Below are 10,860 nucleotides of genomic sequence, written 5' to 3' on the forward strand. Positions count from 1 at the left end.
ATTAATCAATTCATGGTAAAAAGGTATTGGGTTCGAGCTGGATTTGAACAAGCGCCCTAAAGAACTCAGCATGAACAACTAGAGTCCTCTACTCCAGTGGTTCTCAACCTTTTTTTAGTGATGTACCCCCTGTGAAATTTTTTTAAATTCAAGTACCCCCTAATCATAGCAAAGCATTTTTGGTTGAAAAGAAGAGATAAAGAAGTAAAATACAGCACTATGTCATCAGTTTCTGATTTATCAAATTGTATAACAGTGCAAAATTTTGCTCTTTTGTAGTGGTCTTTCTTGAACTATTTTGGAAAAAAAGATGTGAAAATAACTAAAAACCTGTTGAAAAATAAACAAGTGATTCAATTATAAATAAAGATTTCTACACATAGAAGTAATCATCAACTTAAAGTGTATTCTTTGGGGATTGTAATAGAGATCCATCTGGATTCATGAACTTAATTCTAAACATTTCTTCACAAAAAAAGAATATTTCAAACATAAACAATATTTATGGAACATGTCCACAAAATATCTAGCTGTCACCACTGAATTGTTGCATTTCTTTACACAGTTTATGAACTTACATTCATATTTTGTTGAGGTATTATTCAATTAATATTTTTATAAAGGATTTTTTGAATTGTTGCTATTTTTAGAATATGTTTAAAAAATCTCACGTACCCCTTGGCATACTTTGAAGTACCCCCAGGGCTACGCGTACCCCCATTCGAAAACCACTGCTCTACTCTACCAAATGAGCTACCGAGGAGATTTTTTTGTCACCGCTGTTTAATGTAACCAATAGGATGTTTGTGTGGGTGGGACAATGCTAGAAACTTTGAGAGAACGGGATGAAACAACAAAGAGATTAACACAAATACCTTTTTTTCCGATAAATGATCAAAATATTCCCACACGGTGGAAATGATCTCCGACGACGATAAATGACGAATGACCAACGGCAGAAGTGCGGCGATTCTGTTGGCAGCAGCATCTCCTTGACAGATGCGCTTCCTTATAAACACAGGTTGGCGCGCAGGTGCCACACAGTTCGGGTATCGGTCACATGACCAAAACAGCTCATGATCGGTCACGTGACTTTCTAAGAGCGGTACTTGCACCGACACAATGTTTCGCTCTCTGAGCTGTACTTTGGGAGAGTCTCGAAGCCAGGGAAACAATCCAAGTTAGAATTATTTTTTATGCGGGTGAAAATAAAATTTGCTTTTCACTCTAAATCAGGGGTGCCCATTACGTCGAGCGCGAGCTACCAGTCGACCGCGGGGGGTGTGTCAGTCGATCTCGAGCCAGGCTTTTAAAAAATATAGACCTAAAAATTAGTGATCATCAATCTTCACCAAGACGTCACTTAAATGACATTCACGGTACCGGAGGGTCTTGTGAGATGACGCTGGCTGCTGCAAGATCATTATTATGAAAATATGACTGAGAGGAAGGCGAGAAACACTTTTTATTTCAACAGACTCTCGCGCCGTCCCTTCCGTCAAAACTCTAAAGGCCGACTGCACATTTCCTATCTTCACAATAAAAGCCCTGCTTCATGCTGCCTGCGCTAACTAAATACAGAGTCTCGGAAAACTGGTGTGCACAAGCGATCCCTCAGAAAGCTGGCGTGCACAAGTGATGTGCACGCCAGCTTTCCGAGACTCTTATTTTGTTAGCGCAGGCAGCATGAAGCAGGGCTTTTATTGTGAAGATAGGAAATGTGCAGTCGGCCAATTATGCATTCATTGGTGGAAGAAGTAAAAACTAAGTAGAAGTCGAATCCGAGTACAGAACATCCTGTGTAGAAAGTGACGAAGAAAACTCAATACAGCGCAGGTCCACACGACATGGTTTACTTCTAGAAATCAACCGAATGGCTCTTGTTGAACTTTTTCTTTTTCCCTTTGTCTTTTTGCGGCTGCTTCACAAAGTTGTGAAGTTGTGAGAGCGGGACAGAGTACGAGGTGACAGACTGACGGGTGACCACGGTCTGAGGTTGGAAGCCCACCGGCCGTGCACGGTTCATCACGGCGAATCCTGGCATGGGTGCCACGGTGAAGGGTGACCTGGGCACCATGGGGACGGGCGACGTGGGCACCATGGTGACGGGCGACGTGGGGACCATGGTGAGGGGTGACCTGGGCCCCATAGTGACGGTGGACGTGCGCACCATGGTGTAGGGTGATGTGGGGACCATGGTGAGGGGTGACCTGGGCCCCATAGTGACGCTGGACGTGCGCACCATGGTGTAGGGTGATGTGGGGACCATGGTGAGGGGTGACCTGGGCCCCATAGTGACGGTGGACGTGGGCACCATGGTGTAGGGTGATGTGGGGACCATAGTGAGGGGTGACCTGGGCACCATGGTGACGGGCGATTTGGGCACCATGGTGGCGGGTGAAGTCGGAACGGAAAATTTTTGGCTTTGGTCAGTCCATGCATCCGTGTTCGGTTCCAAGTCGGACTTGCAGGGCTCACTGGAGGGAGCCACCTGGCTGTAGACGCTATCCAGGACGTTGCCATCATGGATCTGTAGCGCGATGGACAGTAGCTGCACATCCTCCCCAAGTTTTTGGGTGAGCTCTTTGAACTTGGATTCGTTGTCGCCGGCGTTGAAGAACCCGACGGCCTGGTTGGCGTTGGAGACTTTTCTCACCAACTCCTCGGCCTTCGTCAGGCTCCCGATGAGCACCAGCAGACTGGATCTGACGTTGGCGCTGATGCATTGAGGCCGACGTTTGAGGCTCAACACCATTGCCTCCAAGAGACGCACCCGATGGACCAGCTCGTGGCAGCGCTGCTTGTTGTGCTTGGCCTTCTTCACCGTCTCATAGACGGTGAAGCACAAGCCGATGGTCTTATCCAAAAGGTCTAAACCAGTCTGGGACACAAAAGGACGACAAGGTTAGATGGATCGGACTGACAGTCAAGCAAAGGATGGTGGCATATGTGGAAGAGACAGGAAGTGCACTCCAGTCCTGGAGGCGGCGCTAAGTTGACTCAGGGAAAAGTCCAATGGTTCGGACACGCACGATCAAGTTGAGTACTCACACCGATGGCGCCGAATGTGTCCATCATCATGTCTATTGTTGCCCAAAGTCTGCAAGAAGTGACAAAAATAAAGGTCATTTATCTCTCAAAAGTCCAACCTCCAGGTGCTGTTTCTCAGGAGTACGTATGGTATATACACTATATACATGTGTGTATGTATTTATACAAACAGTATATATGCACCATACACTTGTGTGTACATTTATACAGTGGGGCAAAAAAGTATTTAGTCAGCCACCGATTGTGAAAGTTCTCCCACTTAAAATGATGACAGAGGTCTGTAATTTTCATCATAGGTACACATCAACTGTGAGAGACAGAATGTGGGAAAAAAAAATCCAGGAATTCACATGGTAGGAATTCTAAAGAATTTATTTGTAAATTATGGTGGAAAATAAGTATTTGGTCAACCATTCAAAGCTCTCACTGATGGAAGGAGGTTTTGGCTCAAAATCTCACGATACATGGCCCCATTCATTCTTTCCTTAACACGGATCAATCGTCCCGTCCCCTTAGCAGAAAAACAGCCCCAAAGCATGATGTTTCCACCCCCATGCTTCACAGTAGGTGTGGTGTTCTTGGGATGCAACTCAGTATTCTTCTTCCTCCAAACACGACGAGTTGAGTTTCTACCAAAAAGTTCTATTTTGGTTTCATCTGACCACATGACATTCTCCAAATCCTCTGCTGTATCATCCATGTATCCATTTTGGTACAAACTTAACTCGTCATGTTTGGAGGAAGAAGAATACTGAGTTGCATCCCAAGAACACCACACCGTACTGTGAAGCATGGGGGTGGAAACATCATGCTTTGGGGCTGTTTTTCTTCTAAGGGGACAGGACGATTGATCCGTGTTAAGGAAAGAATGAATGGGGCCATGTATCGTGATATTTTGAGCCAAAACCTCCTTCCATCAGTGAGAGCTTTGAATGGTTGACCAAATACTTATTTTCCACCATAATTTACAAATAAATTCTTTACAATTCCTACAATGTGAATTTCTGCATTTTTTTTTCACATTCTGTCTCTCACAGTTGAAGTGTACCTATGATGAAAATTACAGACCTCTGTCATCATTTTAAGTGGGAGAACTTGCACAATCGGTAGCAGACTAAATGCTTTTTTGCCCCACTGTGTATATATATATATATATATATATATATATATATATATATATATATATATATATATATATATATATGCACCATACACTTGTGTGTACATATTTATACATAAAAACCCTGTTTCCATATGAGTTGGGAAATTGTGTTAGATGTAAATATAAACGGAATACAATGATTTGCAAATCCTTTTCAACCCATATTCAGTTGAATGCACTACAAAGACAAGATATGTGATGTTGAAACTCAGAAACGTAATTTTTTTTGCAAATAAAAATCAACTTAGAATTTTATGGCTGCGACATGTGCCAAAGTAGTTGGGAAAGGGCATGTTCACCACTGTGTTACATCTCCTTTTCTTTTAACAACACTCAATAAACGTTTGGGAACTGAGGAAACTAATTGTTGAAGCTTTGAAAGTGGAATTCTTTCCCATTATTGTTTTATGTAGAGCTTCAGTCGTTCAACAGTCCGGGGTCTCCGCTGTCGTATTTTACGCTCCATAATGCGCCACACATTTTCGATGCGAGACAAGTCTGGACTGTTGTAACACGTGCTGAATGTGGCTTGGTATTGCCTTGCTGAAATAAGCAGGGGCGTCCAAAACCTGTATGTACTTTCAGCATTAATGGTGCCTTTACAGATGTGTAAGTTACCCATGCCTTGGGCACTAATGCACCACCATACCATCACAGATGCTGGCTGTTGAACTTTGCGTCGATAACAGTCTGGATGGTTTGCTTCTCCTTTGGTCCGGATAAGACAATGTCGAATATTTCCAAAAATTATTTGAAATGTAGACTCGTCAGACCACAGAACACTTTTCCACTTTGCATCAGTCCATCTTAGATGATCTCGGGCCCAGAGAAGCCGGCAGCGTTTCTGGATGTTGTTGATAAATGGCATTCGCTTTGCATAGTAGAGATTTAACTTGCACTTATAGACGTAGCGACCAACTGTATTTAGTGACAGTGGTTTTCTGAAGTGTTCCTGAGCCCATATGGTGATATCCTTTAGAGATTGATGTCGGTTTTTGCAGTCTTGCAGTATGTTTATTTGTTGTATTAATGCAGGGGTGTCAAACTCAAATACAGAGTGGGCCAAAATTTTAAACGGAACAAAGCCGCGGGCCAAAGTTGAACAAATTAACCTTTTAATAGGGACCCAAACAAGTTTTGCAATAAATATTGAACAAGCAAGGCTTATATAACTTTAGTGACATGCAAAATCCAGTTTCAAATAATAATAATAATAATTAAAAAAAATATCAATGGCATATCAAATAAAATTTAAATAAAAATGTTATGCCTTTTTTTCTATTTGCAATCTTCTGAGGTAAATATCGAATTTTTTCCACAGGCTAAAAATAAATTTGAAAATAAAATAACAATAATGAATGAACCAAACATTCAAGCTTTGAAGTAGCAAGAGAAAATGCATGAATAAAACGTTAATTATTGGTCAGTTTGCTGGAAGTTTCCCGGAAGAGTTAGTGCTGCAAGGGGTTCTGGGTATTTGTTCTGTTGTGTCACGGTGCGGATGTTCACCCGAAATGTGTTTGTCATTCTTGTTTGGTGTGGGTTCACAGTGTGGTGCATCTTTGTAACAGTGCTAAAGTTGTATATACAGCCACCCTCAGTGCGACCTGTATGGCTGTTGACCAAGTATGCCTTGCATTCACGTGTGTGTGTGTAAAAGCCACAAATACTATGTGACACGCTGTTAGTATGTAGGAAAAGCGGACGTGACGACAGGTTGTAGAGAACGCTAAAGGCAGTGCCTTAAAGGCACGCCCCCAATATAGTTGTCCAGGTGGAAATCGGTAGAAATTCGGGAGAATGGTTGCCCCGGGAGATTTTCAGGAGGGGCGCTGAACTACGGGAGTCTACCGGGAAAATTAGGAGGGTTGTCAAGTATGAGTATTAGCGGTGAATGCGGTGTTACAGCGGCACCAACGCTGTATAACACCGGCGGGCCAGTTCTAATGCTAAATTGATATTGCCTCAAGGGCCAAATTAAATTACACGGCGGGCCAGATTTGGCCCACGGGCCAGAGTTTGACACCCATGTGTTAATGGAATCATTTGGCATTTATTGAAGCATTTAAGTGAAGCCGAACGAGGAACTAAAAATAATATTGTTTGCCGCTGGTGTCACTGGGTTTTGCAACATTCCTGTGAAGCATGTTGTTTCACTTTTTTTTTTTTTTTCTGAAATTGAAAGTGGCTACACAAAGTGCTTTACACCAAAAGGGAAGTAGAAAACACACACACACACACACACACACACACACACACACACACACACACACACACACACACACACACACACACACACACACACACACACACACACACACAGAGGGCTGAGGAAAAACGCGACATTGGAGAATAACTTAAATTAACGCCATTTAAAAATGGTATGAATCATATTTTGTAGTACATGTAAAAAATATATAAATATAGATGATACCCAACAATAAATTAATAATAACCTAACATTGATGGAATGATAATAGTATTAATAGCAATAAATAAAATATTAAAAAACTGATAAAATATTAAGAACATAATAGGAGTTTAACAAAATTGGTAAAAATCTAGAGTAAAAAGTTGTGTCTTTAACCTTTTATCTATTTTTTTTTTTTTAAATGTCTCTGTTGTCATGAAATGTAAAAACGTTTCCAGGCCACCGCATTAAACTTATTTTAAATGCTTTACTCTTATTTGATGTGCAACGTCTTGTGTTTATGAAGTTGTGCAGCACTCTGCAAATACAAACAAAGTGGATTCGATTCACTCACCTTCCCTGCGGTTCCACCTCGGTTCCGCTGCGCCACCCGTGGAATTTTCAACGGGGAGCAATGGAAAATCTGAATGGCAGAAGTTGAAAGTTTGCAGAAGTTTGGCTTTTCGTCTTGCGGCTGCCTGAAGACGCTGAGCAGCTCCAAATGTCAGAGAACACATTCGCCGCACCTCCAAACATTTCCTGCTGGAGGCAAAGTTGTCTGACATGTTTGCATCGGCTGTGGCATGCGGGGAAGTTGATGCAGTTGTTTTACTCCGTTTTGGCTGCGGTTTCTGGGATGTCCTGATGTCACTTGTCGGCTTTATATTAGGTTTGACTGCACTTGGAAACGGAAGGTTGAAGAGTACTTGACGCACCTCAAAGTTTAAAGAAAGACTGTATCGATTCTTGTCTTTCATTAAGCATCCATGCTTCAGAATCCTTTGATCCCTCACAGGTGTGTAACTAGTAAGGAGCGTGTTTTAGTCACAGGTGTGTAACTAGTAAGGGGCGTGTTTTCATCATAGGTGTGTAACTAGTAAGGGACGTGGTTTAGTCATAGGTGTGTAACTAGTAAGGGGCCTGTTTTAGTCATAGGTGTGTAACTAGTAAGGGGCGTGTCTTAGTCATAGGTGTGTAACTAGTAAGGGGCGTGTTTTAGTCATAGGTGTGTAACTACTAAGGGGCGTGTCTTAGTCATAGGTGTGTAACTAGTAAGGGGCGTGTTTAGTCATTGGTGTGTAACTATTAAAGGTTGTGTTTTTGTCATAGGTGTGTAACTGGTAAGGGGCGTGTTTTAGTCATAGGTGTGTAACTAGTAAGGGGCGTGTTTTAGTCATAGGTGTGTAACTAGTAAGGGGCGTGTTTAGTCATTGGTGTGTAACTAGTAAGGGGCGTGTTGTAGTCATAGGTGTGTAACTAGTAAAAGGCGTGTTTAGTCATTGGTGTGTAACTAGTAAGGGGCGTGTTTAGTCACAGGTGTTTAACTAGTAAGGGTCGTATTTTAGTCATAGGTGTGTAACTAGTAAGGGGTGTGTTTTAGTCATTGGTGTGTAACTAGTAAGGGGTGTGTTTTAGTCATAGGTGTGTAACTAGTAAGGGGTGTGTTTTAGTCATAGGTGTGTAACTAGTAAGGGGCGTGTTTTAGTCATAGGTATGTAACTAGTAAGGGGCGTGTTTTAGTCATAGGTGTTTAACTGGTAAGGGGTGTGTTTTAGTCATAGGTGTGTAACTAGTAAGGGGTGTGTTTTAGTCATAGGTGTGTAACTAGTAAGGGGCGTGTTTTAGTCATAGGTGTGTAACTAGTAAGGGGTGTGTTTTAGTCATAGGTGTGTAACTAGTAAGGGGCGTGTTGTAGTCATAGGTGTGTAACTAGGAAGGGGCGTGTTTTAGTCATAGGTGTGTAACTAGTAAGGGGTGTGTTTTAGTCATAGGTGTGTAACTAGTAAGGGGTGTGTTTTAGTCATAGGTGTGTAACTAGTAAGGGGCGTGTTTTAGTCATAGGTGTGTAACTAGTAAGGGCCGTGTTTTAGTCATAGGTGTGTAACTAGTAAGGGGTGTGTTTTAGTCATAGGTGTGTAACTAGTAAGGGGCGTATTTTAGTCATTGGTGTGTAACTAGTAAGGGGTGTGTTTTAGTCATAGGTGTGTAACTAGTAAGGGGTGTGTTTTAGTCATAGGTGTGTAACTAGTAAGGGGGGTGTTTTAGTCATAGGTGTGTAACTAGTAAGGGCCGTGTTTTAGTCATAGGTGTGTAACTAGTAAGGGCCGTGTTTTAGTCATAGGTGTGTAACTAGTAAGGGGCGTGTTTTAGTCATAGGTGTGTAGCTAGTAAGGGGTGTGTTTTTGTCATAGGTGTGTAGCTAGTAAGGGGTGTGTTATAGTCGTAAAAGTGTAAAACTAGTAAGGGGTGTGACTAAAACACACCCCTAAAACCTTGGGGTGTGTTTTAGTCAAAACACACGTGTTTTGGATTAAAACACGCCTCTTAGTAGTTGCTAACTAGTAAGGGCTGTGTTTTAGCCTTAGGTGTGACACTAGTAAGGAGGATTTTTTAGTCACAGTTGGGTAACTAGTCAGGGGCGTGTCTTAGTCACAGCTGTGAAACTAGTAAAGAGTGTGTTTTAGTCATAGGTGTGTAACTAGTAAGGGGCGTGTCTTAGTAATTGGTGTGTAACTAGTAAGGGAAGTGTCCTAGTCATTGGTGTGTAACTATTGAGGGGTGTGTCTTAGTCATAGGTGTGTAACTAGTAAAGGGCATGTTTTAGTAACAAGTGTGTAGCTTGTAAGGGGCGTGTCTTAGTCTTAAGCGTGTAACTACTAAAGGGCGTGTCTTAGTCATTGGTGTGTAACTAGAAAACACACACACACACACACTGCACCTTTTGGACTTGCCTCTAGCTCAACATTTACGGTAACACTCAACAGATAATTCATACACATAGTCACACACACACACTTTCGGATTTACTCACACTCCATTCTCTAGTTGATTATATATATATATTAAGCATTATATATATATATATATATACATAGAACAAATACAAACATAGAGCTTAACTACGCCCCCTTTTTGTCTGTGCCGTCAACTCCCCCCGTACACAACGGGCGCATTTCATTTGTTTACAAACACTTGTTAGTACATATGTCGGCCAGAGGGGGGAGCACTTCAAATGTTTACACACGCTTGTTATTTCATATGTTGACCAGAGGGGGAGCACTTTTAAAACAGACACACAGTCATTTTGAAAAATCCCTCCTTTTTGGCACCACCTGAATTTTGATAGTTTTCACCACCAGGGGGTGCAAATGACACATTCTCTATTAGATGCAATGGTATTCCGTGTGGAGTTTGCATGTTCTCCCCCGTGAATGCGTGGGTTCCCTCCGGGTACTCCGCCTTCCTCTCACCTCCAAAGACATGCACCTGGGGATAGGTTGATTGGCAACACTAAATTGGCCCTAGTGTGTGAATGTGAGTGTAAATGTTGTCTGTCTATCTGTGTTGGCCCTGGGATAAGGTGGCGATTTGTCCAGGGTGTACCCGCCTGCCGCCTGTGTGCAGCTTAGATGGGCTCCAGCACCCCCCGCAACCCCGTAAGGGACAAGAGGTAGAAAATGGATGGATGGATGGATTTTCCGCATTGGTACCATGATTTCGGTCCTAACTTGTTCACCGGTCCTCATATGGAAGGTACTTTTCCTTGTTGATTTCTCGAGAAGGGTAGAAATACAAGAGAACACACACACACACACACACACACACACACACGTATATGGCAGTATATACAAAATATTTCTGGGATACAAATCTGTCTCCATCCATCCATCCATCCATCCATTTCTACCGCTTATTCCCTTTGGGGTCGCGGGGGGCGCTGGTGCCTATCTCAGCTACAATTGGGCGGAAGGCGGTGTACACCCTGGACAAGTCGCAACCTCATCGCAGACAAATCTGTCTCGTCATCCTTCATTTAAAGCGCGAGTGAAGAATGGGTAAAGAATGCATTACCAATTTTAACCACCAGATGACAGCAGAGTAGAGATGAGTACCTTCCACTTTTGAACGCAAACAGTACCCATCCTTACTATTCGGTACTATTTTTTTGGTACTTTTGTGTGTGTTGTTAAATATTGTTAATAAAAATAAATCTATTTTTTATTGGAACATTCGAAATTGGTCTGTTTATGATAAGTGCTGCCCAGATGTTTTATCTGATTTGAATACTTTTTGGCAATTGCAACATCACCTAGACCAGTGTTTTTCAACCTTTTCGGAGGCAAGGCACATTTCGTTTCATTGAAAAAATCTCGAGGCACACCACCAGCAGAAAACATAAAAAAATTAAACTCAGCAGCCGAATTTGACAATAAAAAGTTGTTCTCGCAATTGTTGG

General features: G+C 42.2%; 1 protein-coding gene across 1 annotated transcript; it reads right to left on the bottom strand.

Annotated features, from left to right (window-relative positions):
- Positions 1-1,605: 1,605 nt before the first annotated feature.
- LOC133549220 (mucin-2-like) lies at positions 1,606-7,416 on the bottom strand. The gene is made up of 3 exons (XM_061894423.1): positions 6,979-7,416; positions 3,052-3,100; positions 1,606-2,881 (listed from the first exon to the last, which is right to left on the bottom strand). The coding sequence occupies exons 2-3, from the start codon at positions 3,079-3,081 to the stop codon at positions 1,859-1,861; spliced, it is 1,053 nt and encodes a 350-aa protein (XP_061750407.1). The 5' UTR covers positions 3,082-3,100; positions 6,979-7,416; the 3' UTR covers positions 1,606-1,858.
- Positions 7,417-10,860: the final 3,444 nt, after the last annotated feature.

The sequence above is a fragment of the Nerophis ophidion genome, linkage group LG03 (genome assembly GCF_033978795.1).
Source record: "Nerophis ophidion isolate RoL-2023_Sa linkage group LG03, RoL_Noph_v1.0, whole genome shotgun sequence".
Lineage (NCBI taxonomy): Eukaryota > Metazoa > Chordata > Actinopteri > Syngnathiformes > Syngnathidae > Nerophis > Nerophis ophidion.